Raw genomic sequence first — 22281 nt, 5'->3', positions numbered from 1 at the left:
CAGACAGGGACAAGGGAAGTCTCAGAAAACCACAAGGGGCTCAGACTGGACAAGGGAAGTCTCAGACAGCCACAAGGGGCTCAGACAGGGACAAGGGAAGTCTCAGAAAACCACAAGGGGCTCAGACAGGGACAAGGGACGTCACAGACAGCCACAAGGGGCTCAGACAGGGACAAGGGAAGTCTCAGACAGACACAAGGGGCTCAGACAGGGGCAAGGGAAGTCTCAGACAGCCACAAGGGGCTCAGACAGGGACAAGGGACGTCTCAGACAGCCACTAGGGGCTCAGACAGGGACAAGGGAAGTCTCAGACAGCCACAAGGGGCTCAGACAGGGGCAAGGGAAGTCTCAGACAGACACAAGAGGCTCAGACTGGGACAAGGGAAGTCTCAGACAGCCACAAGGGGCTCAGACAGGGACAAGGGACGTCTCAGACAGCCACTAGGGGCTCAGACAGGGACAAGGGAAGTCTCAGACAGCCACAAGAGGCTCAGACTGGGACAAGGGAAGTCTCAGACAGCCACAAGGGGCTCAGACAGGGGCAAGGGAAGTCTCAGACAGACACAAGGGGCTCAGACAGGGACAAGGGACGTCTCAGACAGCCACAAATGACTCAAACAGGGACAAGGGAAGTCTCAGACAGCCACAAGGGGCTCAGACAGGGACAAGGGAAGTCTCAGACAGCCACAAGGGGCTCAGACAGGGACAAGGGAAGTCTCAGACAGACACAAGGGGCTCAGACAGGGACAAGGGACGTCTGAGACAGCCACTAGGGGCTCAGACAGGGACAAGGGAAGTCTCAGACAGCCACAAGGGGCTCAGACAGGGACAAGGGAAGTCTCAGACAGCCACAAGGGGCTCAGACAGGGGCAAGGGAAGTCTCAGACAGACACAAGGGGCTCAGACAGGGACAAGGGACGTCTCAGACAGCCACAAATGACTCAAACAGGGACAAGGGAAGTCTCAGACAGCCACAAGGGGCTCAGACAGGGACAAGGGAAGTCTCAGACAGCCACAAGGGGCTCAGACAGGGACAAGGGAAGTCTCAGACAGACACAAGGGGCTCAGACAGGGACAAGGGACGTCTGAGACAGCCACTAGGGGCTCAGACAGGGACAAGGGAAGTCTCAGACAGCCACAAGGGGCTCAGACAGGGACAAGGGAAGTCTCAGACAGCCACAAGGGGCTCAGACAGGGACAAGGAAAGTCTCAGAAAGCCACAAGGTGCTCAGACAGGGACAAGGGAAGTCTCAGACAGCCACAAGGGGCTCAGACAGGGACAAGGGAAGTCTCAGACAGCCACAAGGGGCTCAGACTGGACAAGGGAAGTCTCAGACAGACACAAGGGGCTCAGACAGGGACAAGGGAAGTCTCAGACAGACACAAGGGGCTCAGACAGGGACAAGGGAAGTCTCAGAAAGCCACAAGGGGCTCAGACTGGACAAGGGAAGTCTCAGAAAGACACAAGGGGCTCAGACAGGGGCAAGGGAAGTCTCAGACAGCCACAAGGGGCTCAGACAGGGGCAAGGGACGTCTCAGAAAACCACAAGGGGCTCAGACAGGGACAAGGGAAGTCTCAGACAGCCACAAGGGGCTCAGAGGGTCGAGAGTCTTTAAAACCCCTTGCCACAAAGAACATTGGGGGCAAAGACCGTGTGTATATTTAAGGCTGAGTCAGACAGATCATTCAGACAATCAAGGGTTACAGGGAAAAGGGGTGGAAGGAATGTCCGATCAGCCATGATTCCATTAAATGGCAGAGCAAGCTCGAGGGGCTGAATGACCTACTCCTGTTCCTAGTTCTTGTGATCTTGAATATCAATTGGGATAGCATTAGATAAAAAGGGGCAGTAATTTCTGATGGTAATTTCAGGAGAACATCCTTGATCAGTCCAACTGGAATGGAGGCTTTGCTGGAGCTGGTGTTGGGGAGTGAGGTGGGTCAAGGAGACACGGGTTTGAGGGGGAGAAATGGGGTAAGACTGATCACTGTACAAAGTTGTGATTAGTAACAGAGATTAACAGGAAACAAACTGAGCTATTAAATTAGAAGAGGGTTAAGTGGAATGTGAAAGGGGGGCATCTTGCCAGAATAAAATGGAACCAGAGATGGCAAGTCGAATTTTAATGAACAATGGGTGATCTTTGAGGAAGAGATGATTCAGATACTGTTTTAAACGGGTGAACCCTGAGATTTAAACAATGACCCTTAGTTTTAGATTCTCCCACAGGAGGAAGCATCCCCTCCCCATCTACTCGAGTAAGACCCACCCCAAGGTTGTCTAATTAAGTTGCCTCTTAATCTTCTAACCTTCAGCAGATACAAGCCCAGTCTGTTCAAACTTTCCTCATAAGATAACCGCTCATTCCAGGGATTAGTCTGATAAACCTCCCCTGAACTGCTTCCAATGTTTCCTCCTCATTAGTCAATTCACTTGCTCACCTCATCTTGATGCTTCACTACCTCACACGTGTCTTCACTTCTGATGGAGTCTATCAGTCCCTCTCCAAGGCTCCTCAATGACTTCACATCATTCTGCAGAGTTTCAATCTCCTCACAGACCTCCTGGAATACAGAAACCAAAACCATAGAAACCCAACAACAACAGCAGCTAAGGGCACAGAGCTACAATTGATTAAAGGCAGTAATTCAATGAAGTGAGACAATGTGCTTAAGGTTTCTAATTGGTCAGAGCTAAGAAACAAGGTACCAAGGCTGGACCAGCTGTATTCAATAGGCCATGATCCGGTGGAAAATGTATAGAAGGACAGATTTGCTTGGAATTGGTCGGGATTTATGAGATTTATGACAGTAGAAGATTGGAATGACCCAAGTCATGAATGGCCTATAATTATGTTAAGGGCAGAAAAGGGAGGAACTTCTGAAGCAGGCCATTGAGGAAAGAAGCATTTTCACCCAGTGGGGAAGGTGACATTATTGAAGCTAGTCATGAGGATCGAAATTGGTTAAGTGCAGAATGCCAACTGGGATGGAGTATTGGGAACAGTGATCATAGTATCATCAGGTCCGTATTATATTTGGAGAACGAAAAGGAGCAATGTAGGATAAAAATGTTAACTGGAGATGAGTTAATTCCTGCAAATTGTGGAGGGATCTATCCAGGATAAAAAAAAAAGAAAGAACTTTTGGATACTGGAAATCAGAAACACAAACAGAAATAGCTGGAAAAACTCAGCAGGTCTGACAGCATCTGTGGAGTGAAAGCAGAGTTTAAGGGTTACTGCAGATTATATCTGTCATAAATACTGTTGGATGCGAATCCTATCAGATTGAATGGATTGGTTGGAGAGACAGTTGGTGGCAATAAGAAATTTGCAACAGCAACAGTATGTGATGGATGGCAGTTATAGGAAGGGGGGAAAGTCTCCGATACAGTCACATAGATGGGTTAACTCCAGGAAGGGTAAGAGAGGTAGGCAGCTAGTGCAGGAGTCTTCTGGGGCTATCCCCATTTCAAACAGGTATGCTGTTTTGGAAAATGTAGGGGGTGATGGATTCTCAGGGGAACGTAGCACGAACAACCATGTTTCTGGTATTGAGACTGACTCTAATGCAACGAGGGGTACGTCGGCTTCCAAGAGATCAATTGTGTTAGCGGACTCTCTGGTCAGAGGTACAGACAGACGTTTCTGTGGCCAGCAGAGAAAAAGCAGAATGGTGTGTTGTTTCCCTGGTGCCAGGATCAAGGATGTCTCAGAGAAGGTGCAGAATGTTCTCAAGGGGGAGGGGGACCAGCAGGAGGTCATTGTCCACATTGGAACCAACGATGTAGGAAGGGAAAAGGTTGAGATTCTGAAGGGAGATTACAGAGAGTTAGGCAGGAATTTAAAAAGGAGGTCCTCGAGAGTAGTAATATCTGGATTACTCCCAGTGCCAAGAGCTAGTGAGGGCAGGAATAGGAGGATAGAGCAGATGAATGCATGGCTGGGGAGCTGGTGTATGAGAGAAGGATTCTCATTTTTGGATCATTGGAATCTCTTTTGGGGAAGAAGTGACCTGTACAAGAAGGACAGATTGCACCTAAATTGGAAGGGGACTAATATACTGGCAGGGAAATTTGCTAGAGCTGCTCGGGAGGATTTAAACTAGTAAGGTGGGGGGGGGGGGGGGGGGGGCACCCAGGGAGATAGTGAGGAAAGAGATCGATCTGAGACAGGTACAGCTGAGAACAGGAATGAGTAAAATAGTCAGGGCAGGCAGGGACAAGGTAGGACTAATAAATTAAACTGCATTTATTTCAATGCAAGGGGCCAATAGGGAAGGCAGATGAACTCAGGACATGGTTAGGAACATGGGACTGGGATATCATAGCAATTACAGAAACATGGCTCAGGGATGGGCAGGACTGGCAGCTTAATGCTCCAGGATACAAATGCTACAGGAAGGATAGAAAGGGAGGCAAGAGAGGAGGGGGAGTGGCATTTCTGATAAGGGATAACATTACAGCTGTGCTGAGGGAGGATATTCCTGGAAATACATCCAGGGAAGTTATTTGGGTGGAACTGAGAAATAAGAAAGGGATGATCACCTTATTGGGATTGTATTATAGACCCCCAAGAGTCAGAGGGAAATTGAGAAACAAAACCAACGTGTCCCTCGTTGCATTAGAGTCAGTCTCAATACCAGAGACTTGGCTGTTCGAGATACGTTCTCCTGAGAATCCATCACCCCCTACATTTTCCAAAACAGCATACCTGTTTGAAATGGGGATATCCACAACAGACTCCTGCACTAGCTGCCCTTCCGAAAACTGCCATCCATCACATACTGTTGCTGCTGCAAACGTCTGAGCAGCTCTAGCAAATCTCCCTGCAGTATATTAGTCCCCTTCCAGTTTAGCTAGAATAAACAGAGTTGTTATCTCTGGATTGTTACCTGTGCCACGTGATAGCGAGGCAAGGAATAGGGAGAGATATCAGCTACAGGGATGGTGCAGGAGGGAGGGTTTTAGTTTCTTGGATAATTGGGGCTCATTCTGGGGAAGGTGGGACTTGTACAAACAGGACGGTCTTCACTTGAACCAGAGGGGTACTAATATCCTGGGTGGGAAATTTGCTGGTGCTATTCGGGTGGGTTTAAACTAGCTCAGCAGGGGAGTGGGAACCGGAGGTGTAACTACAGTGCACAGGAGGATGAGAGTAGGGAAGACTGGGACAGGATTTTAGGGTCACAGGAATGTGCTGGCAGGCAACAAGCTGGTTTGACGTGCATCTACTTCAACGCCAGAAGTCTCCGAAATAAGGTAGGTGAGCTTGCAGCATGGATAGGTACCTGGGACTTCAATATTGTGGCCATTTCGGAGACATGGATAGAGCAGGGTGAGCAATAGATGTTTCATTAAAAACAGGCAAGGCGGGAAAAGAGGGGAAGGCGTGGCCTTGTTAGTCAAAGATAGTATAATGGTGGCTGAGAGAACTTTTGATGAGGACTCATCTACTGAGGTAGTGTGGGCTGAGGTTAGAAACAGGAGCGGAGAGGTCAGACTGCTTGGAGTTTTTTATAGGCCTCCACGGAGTTCCAGGATGTGGAAGAGAGGATTAGCAACATTATCCTAGGTAGGAGTGAAAGGAACAGGGTGGTCATTATGGGGGACTTTATCTTCCCCAACATTGATTGGAAATGTTATAGCTCTAGTGTGTCGGATGGATCAGTTTCTGTCCAATGTCTACGGGGGGGTTTCCTGACACAGTATGTCGAAGGGCCGACAAGAGGGGAGGCCACACTGGATCTCGTGCTTGGTAATGAACCAGGCCAGGTGTTTGATTTAGTTGTAGGTGAGCACTTTGGAGAGAGTGACCATAATTCAGTTACGTTCAGTTTAGTGATGGAAAGGGATATTGGAAATCTGTCTTTGGAGAGGAGATGGTTAGGGGCAGAGTCGAAGTGCATCTCTCTGACAATCAAAGGGAGGGGTAACAAAGAACAAACTCCCTGGAAGATGAAAGAAATGGATGGTCAGATAAATCAGAAGAAAGATCATAAAACAGATGCCAGTTTCATAATAGAATCAGGTTGAATATAAACACTATAGAGAACTGAGGAACAGAAATGAGAGGTAGACAGACAACTGGAGAATAGATTGGTACTAAACACGAAAGCAACTCCAGAGACATTCTCCAGGCAGATTACCCTGCCAGTGTCATCATCGTCCAGAACATTCTCAGGAAATCAATGGGGAAGGTCGTTGGTTACGGTAAAAATATTGCTAAAACCCCATCAAGGGTTTTCAGAGTTCCTTGATGAGTTGTTTAAGGACATCGACTGGGCAATGACCAGGTGGAAAGTCCAGAGTGACAGGTGGGAAAGGAGCTGTCCCTCTAGAAGGACTATTTCAGGTGGAACTTGACTTAGCTCCTGCTTAGGTCACCCAGTAACAGTAGCCACCTTTGCTTTCCAGCCAAGACTGATTCTGAAGGCAAGCAGCTCAGACAAAGGGAGACCTTGGAGCATCTACAGGAAACTGTTCCAGGCCGACAGTGGAAGCACACCAGTGATATCTCACTGGCCTGTTGTTAGGTAACTGGGAGGCTGGAAGGGCCATAAATACAGAAGCAGAATGCAGTAATAATCTTCGCTGTCACTCACTGAGCTGGAAAATCAGCAAGAAAACTATCCAACTACCAAATCCATCGCAGCTAATGGATCTGGATTCAAATGCTAACTTCTTCACTTCTGCAAAAAACTAATTGAAACACAGGCCCCTGGTTTAGCTCAGAAACATCTTGGGACTTTCTTATGGCTAATCCTGGATTAGTGGTGCTGGAAGAGCACAGCAGTTCAGGCAGCATCCAAGGAGCTTCGAAATCAACGTTTCGGACAAAAGCCCTGTTATAACCTTAGTGTCTGTAGTTTCTTGTGAACAATGTTATCTCTTTATTCCCAATGAAAATCCAGAAAGGACTTTGAATCAATTATCCTTTTAACTGTGAAGCTTGGTGCTGGTCTGTGTTAACTTGAAACAGATCTGATACCAATTCCATTCATAAACCATGTCAGAACATGGAACAGACCAGCACAGTCCAGCACAGTACAGACCCCTCAACCCTCAATGTTGTGCCGACCTTTTGTCCTACTCTAAAATCAGACGAACCTACATCCCCTTATCATCCATGTGCCTATCCAAATGTCCCTAATGTCTCCGACTCTACTCCCACTGCTGGCAGTGCATTCCACACACCCACCACTCTGTGTGTAAAGAACCGACCTCTGACATTGCCCCTAAATCTCCCTCCAATCACCTTAGAATTATCCCTCCCCATGATAGCCATTTCTGCCCTGGGAAGAAGTCTCTGGCTATCCACTCTATCTACTCCTCTCATCATCCTATACACCTCTATCAAGTCATCTCTCATTCCTTCTTTGCTCCAATGAGAAAAGCCCTACCTCGCTCAACCTTTCTCCATAAGACACATCCTCCAGTCCAGGCAGCTTCCTGGGAAATCTCCTCTGCACACTCTCTAAAGCTTCCACATCCTTCCAATAATGAGGCGACCTGAACTGAACACAATATTCCAAGTGTGGGCTAACCTCGCAGAGCTGCAGCATAACCTCGCAGAGCTGCAGCATAACCTCGCAGAGCTGCGGCATAACCTCGCAGAGCTGCGGCATAACCTCGCAGAGCTGCGGCATAACCTCGCAGAGCTGCAGCATAACCTCGCAGAGCTGCAGCATAACCTCGCAGAGCTGCAGCATAACCTCGCAGAGCTGCAGCATAACCTCGCAGAGCTGCAGCATAATCTCGCAGCTCTTAAACCCAATCCCTCTGTTAATGAAAGCCAACACAACCCTATCAACCTGGATGGCAACTTTGAGGGATCTATGGACATGGACCCCAAGATCCCTCTGTTCCTCCACACTGCCAAGAATCCTGCCTCTAACCCTGTATTCTGCATTCAAATTTCACCTTCCAAAGTAAATCACTTCATACTTTTCCAGGTTGAACTCCATCTGTCACTTCTCAGTCCAAGTCTGCATCCTGTCAATGTCCTGTTGCAACCTACAACATCCCTCCACACTATCCATCACTCCACTAAACTCCGTGTCATCGGCAAACTTACTAACCCACCCTTCCACTTCCTCATCCAAGTCATTTATAAACATCACAAAGAGCAGAGGTCCCAGAAGAGATCCCTGCAGAACACCACTGGTCACCGAGCTCCAGGCTGAATACTTTCCATCTACTACCACCCTCTGTCTTCTATAGGCCAGCCAATTCTGTATCCAGACAGGCAAATTTCCCTGTATCCCATGCATCCTCCCTTTCTAAATGAGCCTACCATAGACAACCTTATCAAACACCTTTCTAAAATCCATGTACACCACATCCATTGCTCTACCTTCATCATTGTGTTTTGTCACATCCTCAAAGAATTCAATAAGGTTTGTGAGGCATGACCTGCCCCTCACTAAGCCATGCTGACTATCTCTAATCAAAGCTGAAAAATGTGTTGCTGGAATGCTTGGATGCTGCCTGACCTGCTGCGCTTTTCCAGCAACACATTTTTCAGCTCTGATCTCCAGCATCTGCAGTCCTCACTTTCTCCTATCTCTAATAAAACTATGGTTTTCCAAATAATCATAAATCTTGTCTCTCAGAATCCTCTCCAATACTTTGCCCACCACAGATGTAAGACTGGTCTGTAATTCCCAGGATTATCCCTATTCCTTTTCTTGAACAAGGGAATAACATTTGCCACCCTCCAATTATCTGGCACTACTCCAGTGGACAGTGAGGACACAAAGATCATTGCCAAAGGCGCAGCAATCTCTTCCCTCACTTCCTGTAGTAACCTTGGGTATATCCTGTATGACTTATCTATCCTTGTGTCTTTCAAAATTTTCATCACATCCTCCTCCTTAACATCAAGCTGTTTGTGGATGTCAGTCTGTTTCGCACTGTCTTCAGAAACAACAAGGTCCCTCTCAGTAGTGAATACTGAAGCAAAGTATTTATTAAGGACCTCCCCTACCTCCTCCGACTCCAGGCACAAGTTCCCTCCACTATCCCTGATCGGCCCAACCCTCACTCTGGCCATCCTCTTGTTCCTCACATAAGTGTAGAATGCCTTGGGGTTTTCCTTAATCCTATCCACTAAAAAGTTTTTTCATGCCCTCTTCTAGCTCTCCTAAGTCCATTCTTCAGTTCCTCCCTGCCTAGCTTGTAACCCTCTAGATCCCTGCCTGATCCTTGCTTCCTTCACCTTGTGTACGCTTCCTTCTTCCTCTTGACTAGATGTTCCACATCCCTCGTCACCCAAGGTTCCTTCACCTTACCATCCCTTCCTTGCCTCAGTGAGACAAATCTATCCAGCACTATCAGCAAGTGCTCCCTAAACAACCTCCACATTTCGGATCAGTGGTGCTGGAAGAGCACAGCAATTCAGGCAGCATCCGAGGACAGGCAAAATCGAACCTCCACATTTCTGTCATGTACTTCCCTGAGAATATCTGTTCCCAATTTAGGCACACCAGTTCCTGCCTAATAGCATTGTAATTGCCTCTACCCCAATTAAATATTTTCACATACAGTCTGCTCCTATCCCTCTCCATGACTATAATAAAGGTCAGAATGTTGGGATCACTATCACAGAAATGTTCTCCCACTGGGAGATCTGACACTTGGCATGGTTCGTTGCTGAGCACCAAATCCAATATGGCCTCCCCTCTAGTCGGCATATCTACATATTGAGTCAGGAATCCTTTCTGGACACATCTAACAAAAACTGCTCCATCCAAATTATTTGAACAAAGGAGATTCCAATCAATATTAGGGAAGTTAAAGTCACCCATAACAACAACCGTTATTTTTGCACCATTCCAAAATCTGCCTCCTAATCTGCTCCTCCATGTCTCTGTTAATATTGAGGGGACTGTAGAAAACTCCCAATAAAGTGACTAATGTTACCACCTGGTAGCAGCTGAGAATTGCTAGATTGTCTAAAAGCTGACATTAGACAACTACATAGCAAGGATAGAGTAGTATTAATGGGGGGATTCTAATCTGAACCCAGAGTGGGAGAGGAAGACAAGCAAATACCAGGGAAGTTGTGAATTTCTAGGATGGTTTCCTCCAACAATATGTCTAGATGCAATAAGGAGACAATCAATATTGGATCTAGTCATGAGCAATAAGTCTAGTTTAATTAATGACCTAGTTTGTGAGTATTTGCAAATTTTGATCACAATATAATTGAGTTTCATGTAGCGTTTGTGAGAGATCGGCAAAAATTGGATAATAGAATTTAGGGTTTAGGTAAGGCAGACTTTAAAGGGATGAGGCAGAGAGTGTCCACAGTAAACTGGGAATATTTGCTAAAGGGTAAAGTTACTGAGGAACAGAGGAGAGTGTTTGGAGAAACATTTAATGCTGTTCAGGGGCAGGTTGTCCCCAGGAGATGGAGAATCTCCACCTCACTCTCACAAAAATACAGCCACGGACATCGGAGCAGGGAAGGTATGGCATACAATTAAAAGGAAGAGCTTATAAAAACATAAAGAACAGTGTGGATCCCACAGGACGGGTCAAATACAAAGACCAACAAAGATCCACCAAGCACCTTTTTAAAAGCGGCTACAAAGGATTATGAACTGAAACTTGCAAAAGCCATAATAGACAATAAGAGGAGATGTTACAGTTCTATAAAGGGAAAGCCGCTGGTCCCAGTGAAGGCTAACAGTAGGGATATTGTCAGTGACTACGGGGAAGCAGGAAAGGCGGAGAGCTTGCGGGAAATCCCAAAGAAATTATCAGAGGATCAGGGACTGAGTCAAAATAAAATTAAACTAAATCATCAAAAGAAGGGAAATTAATGGAACTGAGAAATGACAAATCCCCAGGACCTGATGGCTTCCATCCCTGGGTGTTAAAGGAAGTTGGTGGAGTGAATAAACGAGGTTCAGTGCAGCGAAGTGTGAGGTGATGCACTTTGGTTGGAAGAACATTGAAAGGCAACATAAAATAACGGGGATAATTGTAAAGGGGGAGTAGGAGCACAGGGGGCTGGGTGGTATACGTCACAGATCATTGAAGGTGGCAGCACCGGGGGAGAGAGCAGTTAATAAAGCAGACAGTACCTTCGCCTTTATTACCGGGGCAGAGAGTACAATAGCAGGGGGGTGATGTTGAACTTGTCCAGGACCCTTGTGGGTCCTCAGCTGGAATATTGTGTACAGGGTGTGGGCCCCACATTATAGGAAAGATGGGAATGCATTGGAGAGAGTGCAGGAAGTGATTTACAGGAATGGTTTCCGGAATGAGAAACTTCAGGGATGGGGGGGGAGGTTGAAGACGTTGGGACAGTTCTCCCCAGAGAGAGGGCAGCTGAGAGGGAGATGTGATAGAGGTTTTCAAAACCAGAGCTGGACAGAGCAGACAGGGAGAAACAGTCCCTGCTTGTACCAGGATTGTAAACACAATGGACATAGATTTAAAGTGATATGCAAATGAAGCAAGAGTGATGTCAGTGTTGTAGAGATAGAACATAGAACATAGAACATAGAAGAATACAGCGCAGTACAGGCCCTTTGGCCCTCGATGTTGCGCCGATCCAAGCCCACCTAACCTACACTAACCCACTATCCTCCATATACCTATCCAATGCCCGCTTAAATGCCCATAAAGAGGGAGAGTCCACCACTGCTGCTGGCAGGGCATTCCATGAACTTACGACTCGCTGAGTGAAGAACCTACCCCTAACTTCAGTCCTATATCTACCCCCCCTTAATTTAAAGCTATGCCCCCTTGTAATACCCGACTCCATACGCGGGAAAAGGTTCACACTGTCAACCCTATCTAACCCCCTAATCATCTTGTACACCTCAATCAAGTCACCCCTAAACCTTCTTTTCTCTAATGAAAACAGCCCCAAGTGTCTCAGTCTATCCTCATACGATCTTCCTTCCATACCAGGCAACATCCTGGTAAACCTCCTCTGCACCCGTTCCAGTGCCTCCACATCCTTCCTATAGTATGGCGACCAAAACTGCACACAATATTCCAGATGCGGCCGCACCAGAGTTTTATACAACTGCATCATGACCTCAGGACTCCGGAACTCAATTCCTCTACCAATAAAAGCCAGTACGCCATATGCCTTCCTCACCGCACTATTTACCTGGGTGGCAACTTTCAGAGATCTGTGTACATGGACACCAAGATCCCTCTGCTCATCCACACTACCAAGTATCCGACCATTAGCCCAGTACCCCATCTTTTTGTTATTCTTCCCAAAGTGAATCACCTCACATTTAGCTACATTGAATTCCATTACAGATGTACAGCACAGAGAAAGGCCCTTCAGCTCGGTCTGACTACACCAGTCATAAACAACCACCTAATGATTCTAGCCCCATTTCTCAGCACTTGGCCCATCACCTTATTACATCTCAATCCCTCTTCAATGTGATGAGGGTTCCTGTCCCTCCCACCCTCTCAGGCTGTGAGGTCCAGGTTCCCCACCTCCCTCTGGGTGAAATGATTTATCCTCACATCCCCCTCTAAACTTCCTGCCCCTTACCTTAAACCCCAGCTCCCTGGTCATTGATCCCTGCGTTAAGGGGAAAAGTTCCTTCCTGTCTGTCCTGTCCAATTTTCTGCATCTCAAACATGTCCCCTCTCAGTCTCCTTTGCTCCCATTGAACATTGAAAAGTACAGCACGGTATTGTGCCAAGGATTAATCCTAATGTAAAGTAAAATAACTTCACCTATGCACCCCTCAACTCACTGCTTTCCATCTGCACGTCCAGCAGTTGCTTAACTGTCCCCATTGACTCTACTTCCACCATCACCGCTAACAATGTATTCCATGCATTCACAACTCTCTGCGTAATGAACCTTCCTCTGATGTCTCCTCTGTACCATTCTCCTAATATCTTAAAACTATGGCCCCTTGTGCCAGTCAATCCTGCCCTGGGGAAAAACATTCCCAGTCTGTCCAATCTCTCTTCCTAACTGAAACTCTCCAGCCCAGGCAACATCCTGATAAATCTCCTCTGCACACTCTCCACTGGATGTGATCACCTCCATCCTAGAATGTGGATTCAGAACTGCACACATTGGCTGTTGCCTAACCAATGTTTTATTCAGTTCCTCCCTGCTCTGAAACTCCATCCTTCAGTTAATAAAGACAAGTGTCCCATATACCTCCTTCACCACTCTAACCTGCTGTGCTCGAGTTCAAAAGAAATAAACAAACATACGGCATTTGTGGAAATTCTCTGGATAAAGCATTCATACAAGAGAAAGAGGCAATTGTTTCTTACAGGAGATTAAAAATTCTTTCTCATTCAATATAAAGATGCAGTTTGAGGTAAAGTTGAGGTTTAGAAATGAAAGTTGGTCATATGAATCTGCAACAGAGAGATCATCTGGAGCTGTCTGGAAAGGGGCTAGGGTATCTGCTTTAGATTAGATTAGATTACTTGCAGTGTGGAAACAGGCCCTTCAGCCCAATAAGCCCAACCCACCCAGACCCATTCCCCTACATTTACCCTATTCACCTAACACTATGGGCAATTTAGCATGGCCAATTCACCTGACCTGCACATTTTTGGACTGTGGGAGGAAACCGGAGCACCCGGAGGAAACCCACGCAGACACGGGGAGAACGTGCAAACTCCACACAGTCAGTCACCTGAGGCGGGAATTGAACCTGGGTCTCTAGCGCTGTGAGGCAAATCCCTAGAGTGAAATGATCAGCTCCACATCTGCTGAGTGGAAGGTGATTAACCTGTCACTCTATCCAGTGCACGTCCTCAGGAATATTAAGTATTGTAGGGGTCTATCCACCACTCCATAATGGTCTGGTATGGAGCGGTACCATCCCAAACCTCTTTTCCAAGGACCACACTGGCTGAGGTGCTTCAAGTCCTGCCATTCAACCATAAAATGTAGGACAGAAGTAGGCCATTCAGCCCATCAAGTCTGCTTTAAGATTCAATGAGACCATGGCTGTTCTCATCTCTCCTTTCCTACCTTTTCCCCGTAACCCCCAATTACTTTCCTGAGTAACACTCTCTCTGTCTCAGCCTTGAATATAACTAATTAGATTAGATTAGATGCCCTACAGTGTGGAAACAGGCCCTTTGGCCCAACAACTCCACACCAACCCTCCGAAGAGTAACCCACCCAGACCCATTTCCCTCTGACTAATGCACCTAACACAACGGGCAACTTAACATGGCCGATCCACCCTAACCTGCACATCTTTGTGACTGTGGGAGGAAACTGGATGACCCGGAGGAAACCCACGCAGACACGGAGAGAATGTGCAAACTCCACACAGACAGTTGCCTGAGGCTGGAATCGAATCTGGGACCCTGGTGCTGTGAGGCAGTAGTGCTAACCACTGAGCCACCATGCTGCCCTGCCTCAACAGCCCTCTGTGATAAAAATCTTCAGATTCATTCCATTTTGAGAGAAAAAATTCCTCCCCATCTCTGCCTTAAATGGGTGACTTCTTATTCTGAGATGATACTCCCGGTCCTACACTCTCCCACACAAAGAAAAACAACCTCTCCATATCAACTCTGTCAAATCACTTAAGAATCTTGGATGTTCCAATAAGGTTGGAACATTCTTCTAGAGTCCAGTGAGTACAGTTCCAGCCTATCCAACCTCTCCTCATAAGACAGTTCCTCCATTCCTGTGAACCTTCTCTGGACTGCCTCCAATGTCGGAATATCTTCCCTTAGACAAGGACCTAACCCTGTTCAGAGTATCCCAGCTGTGGTCTGACTACTGCCTGTATAGTTTTAGCAAAACTTCCTCACTTTTATACTCCATTTCCTTTGAAATTAAAATCAATAATTGTGATTCACACACGAGACTCCCAAATCCCTCTGTGCTGCAGCTTTCTGCAGTCTTTCTCCATTTAAATAAGATTCAGCTCCTCTGTTCTTCCCACCAAAGTCCATAACCTTACCTTTTCCTACACTATATTCCATTTGTCAAATTTGTGCCCATTCGCCTAAGCTTTCTAAATCCCTCGGATAACTCCTTATGTCACCTTCACCCATTGCCTCCCCACCCATTTGTAAACCTGGTGATTACTTTCCTCACACATTGTTAAAAAACCCAAAAGGTCCCCGATCTATGAACATCTACCTTACAAATGCTCGTAATAGAACATAGAACATTACAGTGCAGTACAGACCCTTCAGGGCTCGATGTTGCGTTGACCTGTGGAACCAATCTGAAACCCATCTCCATTATTCTATTCTCGTCCATATACCTGTGAAAGCAATCCCATACAAGGATGCAATTTAATGATCCAACATTTCCTGTCTTTACAACCAGCTGCCTTCCATTATCCTGCAAACAGGATGGACTGCCTTGTACAGGATATAACTGTGGGCTGAGCACTGCCCCCTGGGGCACTCCACTAGTTACAGGTTGCCATTTTGAAAATGCTCCCCTTATCCCAATTCTCTGACTTCTATTAGTGTGATGTTTCCATGTATCTGCTGCCCTTTTCCTTCGAGATGGACACGGTCATGGTTTGAGAAGAAGCCTTGAAGATCTACAGTACAGCCCACTCCCCAGCTATGTAACTGCCCCTTTTCTTGTTCCTCAGCTCATTGTCTGCACGACCTCATTTAATAGGAGAAAGTGAGGTCTGCAGATGCTGGAGATCAGAGGCTAGATTAGAGTGGCGCTGGAAAAGCATGGCAGATCAGGCAGCATCCGAGGAGCAGGACAGTTGACATTTCGAGCATAAGCCCTTCATCAGGAATGTGGGGCCACGGGGGGGGGGGGAAGGGAGCTGAGCAATAAATGGGAGGGGTTGGGGCTGGGGAAGGTAGCTAGGCATATGAAAGGTAGATGAAGGTTGGGGTGATGGTGATAGGTCAAGAGGAGGGTGGAGCAGATAGGTAGGAAGGAAGATGGATAGATGGGACAGTTCAAGAGGGTGGTGCCAAGTTGGAGGGTTGGGAATAGGACAAGGTGGGAGGAGAGGAGATGTGGAAACTGGCAAAATCCACATTGATCCTATGTGGTTGGAGGGTCGCAAGGCAGAAGGTAATGTGTTCTTTCTCCAGGCTAGGATTTGGCAACAGAGGAGGCCCAGGACCTGCATGTCCTTGGCGGAGTGGGAGAGGGAGCTGAAGTGTTCGGCCATGGGGCGGTGGGGTTGGTTGGTGTGGGTGTCTCAGAGATGCTGTCTGAAACTTTCCGCAAGTTGGCGTCCTGTCTCCCCAATGTAGAGGAGATCACATTGAGAATAACGGAAAAAGTAGATGACATTTGTAGAAGTACAGGTAAATTTCTGATGGATGTGGAAGGGTCCTTTGGGGCCTTGGATGGAAGTAAGGGGGAAGTATGGGCACAGGTTTTGCAATTCCTGCGGTGGCAGGGGAGGGGGTGTGAGGGCTGGTGGGTGACACTGGCCTAACAAGGGAGTCACAGTGGGAATGGTCTCTGCGGAACACAGATAAGGGTGGGGAGTGAAATATATCTCTGGTGGTAGGGTCTGTTTGTAGGTGGCTGAAATGGCAGAGGATGATGCGATGTATACGGAGGTTGGTGGGGTGGAAGGTGAGAACTGGGGGAGTTCTGTCCTTGTTGTGGGGTTCAAGGGCAGAGGTGCAGGAAGTGGAGGAGATGTGCTGGAGGGGACATCAACCACGTGGGAGGGGAAATTATGGCCCTTGGAATAGGAGGCCATCTGGGATGGTCTGGAGTGGAATTGGTCCTCCTGAGAGCAGATGTGGCAGTGGCAGAGGAATTGGGAGTAAGGGATAATGATTTGACAGGAGGCAGGGTGGGAGGAGGTGTAGTCCAGGTACCTCGAAACGTCAACTCTCTTGCTCCTCGGATGCTGCCTGACCGGATATGCTTTTCCAGCACCATACCTTTTGACTGTGGCCTCATTTGTTGACCATTTCAGCACATCATCCCTCCTCACAGCTGCCTTAGTCTCCTCCAAACTCCCTCCTCTGTTATTCCACCCCACCCATTCCATCTGAAAACCCTGAAAGCAAGAACACTGAGCTCCCTCTCTCAGCCACATTCCTAGCATCAGGGCAATATTGATGAGAAGTGCCCTCAGTTTGGTTGCTTTATTTGATGAACTCTGGACTGTGAAGTCAGAAACCCATGCCCCAGCAAACACGTAGTCTGTTGCCTAATTTATTTCCTCTCCTTTTCCAGACTCATTCACTAACTTGCTGCCTTCATTTCTGTTTCAGATTTCACCTGAACTGAACTGAACCCTGGGTTGCCAAACCCCTGCCTCTCACTATCTGTGAACTGCCTCCAGAGCCAGTCCAGTTAAACCCCGACAGCAGGTCAGGAGCAGGAAGGTAATAAAGGTCACCCTCAGTGATATCCTCACTCACCTGGAGGCAGTCAAGACGATGTTGGAGAGTCACTGGATTGGATGATGGTGTACTCAGATCTTGCAGCCTCTGCTCAGTGGTCTTCAAGACAACAGTGAGATCAGTCAGAGCTATCTCAAACTGCTGGGCCTGGCAAAGTTTGGCCTGAAGCCTGGACTCCTGCTCCTGAGAGTGAAACTGTAACTCAGTCCAGAGCCGCACCAAATGGTCAAGCTTCTCCTGAATGTCTGCTCAAGAAAAGAATTTTACACAACAGTCAGCATTTGAAAAATTTTCAATCACAAATCGCCAAATAGTTTCCAGGCATGGATTGGCCACTTATGGGGTAGAGTGAGACAGTTGGGAATTACAGAATCGATAAGACCATAAGAAACAGGAGGAGGCCATTCGGCCCCTCGAGGCTGGTCTGACATTCCTCGTGTCCACTTTCCTGTCCTTTGTGGCCGAATTGGCCTCCAGAAGTAATGAACTTATGATGGACAATAATACACTTATCGTGGAATAACAAAAGATGGACAATGATTAAAGCATGCTGGGAAATAAACCCCAGCCTTGACTAAAGTGTCAATCCACCTGCCGCAGTATGCAGACAGGCTGCAGCTGCTCACAGACAGTTTGCAAATAAATCCAAAAGCTGCAGACCCTGCAACACCCACCTGGAGTTGGACTTGAACAGGACAATGGAATATCACCCTCAGGACAATCAGGAGCAGCAAGTCATTTGCTAGACACAGAGCGGCCTGGCACCCTTATTTGGAGGGGGCTACATGCACCCAGCACCTACCATAATGGACACCCAAAGGCCACCCTGCTATCAATGTACCAACACCTGGTTGGGTCTGATTGATCAGGGTAATCGAACCTGATCGATCCAATGGCAGATCCTCAAGACCCTCCCAAAATCACACGAAGACTCAGAAGGATAAGATTCACCACAAAACCCCACTCAGGGCAGTGACTCGAGAAGAGAAGACACCCCATGACACATCCTCACAGTGACCCCACTGATGGAAATGATACACTTCTGTCAGTGTCACCAACCGCAGCTTCCACATCCAAGGGAATCCGGACTACTTTAAGTGGCCCATGAGGAGACTTGTCTGACAGATTGTAAATCACTCGCTACTCAGTGACAACATGAACATTTCATAGATTCCCAAGAACTCCCTGACAGACAGGCAAACTGAACATTCCCGACTCGCTATAACGCAGATCCCTAATGACATCCCCACACCATGGATATGAGACAAAGCAAAAAGATTAGTATTGACTGAGCATACTCACTCAGACTGCCAGACAGCAGTTCCTGATATACCCAATAGAGGGGGCAAAATTAAACAGGTTATAGTCCAACAGGTTTATTTGGAAGCACTGAATTAGTGGTGCTGGAAGAGCACAGCAGTTCAGGCAGTATCCGAGGAGCAGATGCTGCCTGAATTGCTGTGCTCTTCCAGCACCACTGATCCAGAATCTAGTTTCCAGCATCTGCAGTCATTGTTTTTACCTTATTTGGAAGCACTAGCTTTCAAAGCGCTGTGTCTTTATCAGGTAGCTGTGGAGTAGGATCAAAGGACACAGAATAGTAACCCAACAGGGAAACTGAGAGAATTATGATGACAGTGTAGCTCAGACTCCCAGATGGTAATTCCCAATATCTCCAACAGGGGGCATGGCACAGCACAAACATGGGAACCGAGAGAATGATGGACAAAACAACTAACTCAAACACCGAGGCGGCAATTCCACATTTCTCCAATAGGGGGGACTGACAACACACCAACAGGAGTACAGGGAGGATTTAATACAGACACCCCAGAGAGAAAGGATTCAGACCCTCTGTTTGGTGCCTGTTTGACAAATTAGATTAGATTACATTACAGTGTGGAAACAGGCCTTTCGGCCCAACAAATCCACACCGACCCGCCGAAGCGCAACCCACCCATATCCCTAACCTAACACTACGGGCAATTTAGCATGACCAATTCACCTGACCTGCACATCTTTGGACTGTGGGAGGAAACCGGAGCACCCGGAGGAAACCCACGCAGGCACGGGGAGAACGTGCAAACTCCACACAGTCAGTTGCCTGAGGCGCTGATTCAGTGATCCAAGTGATGAAACAGCTCCTGACAGCCAGACAAGACAAGGTGTAACTGTTTCTGATATAAGAAAATTCACATGCATCTTACACCTCTTCCAAATCTATTTCTGGATAGGATTTAACCAAGCTATTTTCTCCACAGTGGATATAGTCTCCAAATCAGATCCCTACCTCCCCTTTGCTTTCACCCTCATTTCTATTACCTACGTTTAAAGTGGTCTCTGTCTGACAGGTCAGCTCCATTTTCACTTTTATTTAAAATGATTGATCTCTTGCAGTCCTCTGCATAATCACTCGTCTCTGAAACACTGGTCTTCATGACCACTGTATCTCAGGTTCTTCTTCCTAACCACATCATGGTCAGGGCGTTTAAACACTCCTAACCCCTACCATGGGAAACAGAGGTTGGAGCATAACAGGCCTCTGAACCCAACCTCACTTGCCACCTGGGATTCATATAATCATGTTTCATTATTGTTTAAAAAAAGTGGGGGAGGATTTAGGGTATATACATCTCATTGTGTCAAAACTGTCCAGTTATCAAACAAAGATAACAACAGAAACAACCTCAATCTCTCTCCTGGATAACCATGTCACTGCAGGTCTGCAGGAAAGAGATATTTCATCAGGATCATCATCATCAGGAACAACATCCACAAAACATCAAGCAAATCAGGATGCAAAGAACCAAGATCAAAGAAAATTACAGGAACAGGCCCTTCGGCCCTCCAAGCCTGTGCCGATCCAGATCCTCTATCTAAACCTGTCACCTATTTTCTAAGGATCTGTATCCTTCTGCTCCCTGCCCATTCATGTATCTGTCTAGATACATCTTAAATGACACTATTATTCCCACCCCTACCACCTCCACTGACAATGCATTCCAGGCCCCCACCATCCTCTGCATAAAGAACTTTCCACATATATCTCCCCTAAACTTTTCCCCTCTCACCTTGGACTCATGACACGTAGTAATTATGTCCCCTATTCTGGGAAAAAGCTTCTTGCTATCCACCCTGTCTGTACCTCTCATGATTTTGTAGGCCTCAATCAGGTCCCCCCTCAACCTCCGTCTTTCTAATGAAAATAATCCTAATCTACTCAACCTCTCCTCATAGCTGGTGCCCTCCATACCAGGCAACATCCTGGTGAACCTCCTCTGCACCCTCTCCAAAGCACCGACATCCTTTTATTAATGGGACTACCAGAACTGTATGCAGTATTCCAAATGTGGCCAAACCAAAGTCTTATGCAATTGTAACATGACCTGCCAACTCTTGTACTCAATACCCCGTCTGATGAAGGAAAGCATGCCGTATGCCTTCTTGATCACTCTACTGACCTGCATTACCACCTTCAGGGAACAATGGACCCCAACACCCAGATCTCTCTGTACATCAATTTTCCTCAGGACATTTCCATTTACTGTATAGTTTGCTCTTGAATTGGATCTTCCAAAACACATCACCTCGCATTTGCTGAGATTGAACTGGATTTGGTTCTGGGTAATGAACCAGGCCAGGTGTTAGAATTAGAGGTAGGTGAGCACTTTGGGGACAGTGACCACAATTCGGTGACTTTTACTCTAGTGATGGAGAGGGATAAGAGTGCACTACAGGGCAAGAGTTATAGCTGGGGGCAGGGAAATTATGATGCGGTGAGGCATGACTTAGGATGTGTGGCCTGGAAAAGTAAGCTTCAAGGCAAGGGTGTAATTGATATGTGGAGCTTGTTCAAGGAGCAACTATTGAGTGTCCTTGATAAGTATGTACCCGTCAGGCAGGGAGGAAAGGGTCGTGTGAGGGAGCCGTGGTTTAATAAGGAATTGGAATCCCTTGTTAAATGGAAGAGGGCGGCCTATGTAAAGATGAGGCGTGAAGGTTCAATTGGGGCGATTGAGAGTTATAAGGTAGCCAGGAAGGACCTGAAGAGAGAGCTAAGAGCAGCAAGGAGGGGACATGAAAGGGCCTTAGTTGGTAGGATTAAGGAAAACCCTAAGGCTTTCTATAGGTATGTCAGGAATAAAAGAATGACTAGGGTAGGAACAGGTCCAGTCAAGGATAGTAGTGGGAAGTTGTGTGTGGAGGCTGAAGAGATTGGGGAGACACTGAATGAATACTTTTCGTCAGTATTCAATCAGGAACAGGACGTTGTTGTCGATGTGAGTACCGAGTCACAATTAAGTAGAATGGATGGCTTTGAGGTATGTAGAGAAGAGGTGTTGGAAATTCTGGAAAGGGTGAAAATAGATAAGTCCCCTGGGCCTGATGGCATTTATCCTAGGATTCTCTGGGAAGCAAGGGAGGAGATTGCAGAGCCATTGGCCTTAATTTTTATGTCCTCGTTGTCTACAGGAGTAGTGCCAGAAGATTGGAGGCTAGCAAATGTGGTTCCCTTGTTTAAGAAGGGGAGTAGGGATAACCCTAGTAACTATAGGCCGGTGAGTCTCACTTCTGTTGTGGGCAAAGTCTTAGAGAGAATTGTAAGGGATAGGATTTATGAACATCTGGATAGGAATAATGTGATCAAGGATAGTCAGCATGGTTTTGTGAAGGGCAGGTCGTGCCTCACAAACCTTATTGAATTCTTTGAGAAGGTGACTAAGGAGGTGGACGAGGGTAAAGCGGTAGATGTGGTGTATATGGATTTTAGTAAGGCGTTTGATAAGGTTCCCCATGGTAGGCTACTGCAAAAAACACGGAGGTATGGCATTGAGGGTGAGTTGGAGGTTTGGATTAGGAGTTGGCTGGCTGGAAGAAGACAGAGGGTAGTAGTTGATGGTAAAGGTTCATCTTGGAGTGCCGTCACTAGCGGTGTTCC

At 47.0% G+C, this 22281-nt stretch overlaps 1 protein-coding gene across 4 annotated transcripts in view; it reads right to left on the bottom strand.

Moving 5' to 3' along the window:
• The window catches only part of LOC148150047 (microtubule-actin cross-linking factor 1, isoforms 6/7-like), a 332243-nt gene that overhangs the window by 257195 nt on the left and 52767 nt on the right, over positions 1-22281 (bottom strand). For all 4 annotated transcript variants that reach the window (XM_087987754.1, XM_087987755.1, XM_087987756.1 and 1 more), the window contains exons 7-8: positions 17361-17587; positions 2444-2566 (exon numbers count right to left, since the gene is read on the bottom strand). In XM_087987754.1, the coding sequence (XP_087843880.1) occupies positions 2444-2566; positions 17361-17587 (350 nt within the window). The remainder of the gene's footprint in view (positions 1-2443; positions 2567-17360; positions 17588-22281) is intronic.

This window comes from Chiloscyllium plagiosum, unplaced genomic scaffold (genome assembly GCF_037043375.1).
Source record: "Chiloscyllium plagiosum isolate Xiang-an unplaced genomic scaffold, Cpla_swu_hap1 HiC_scaffold_5, whole genome shotgun sequence".
NCBI lineage: Eukaryota > Metazoa > Chordata > Chondrichthyes > Orectolobiformes > Hemiscylliidae > Chiloscyllium > Chiloscyllium plagiosum.
The sequence above is the reverse complement of the archived record's forward strand: the minus strand, read 5'-3'. Positions and strand labels throughout refer to the sequence as shown.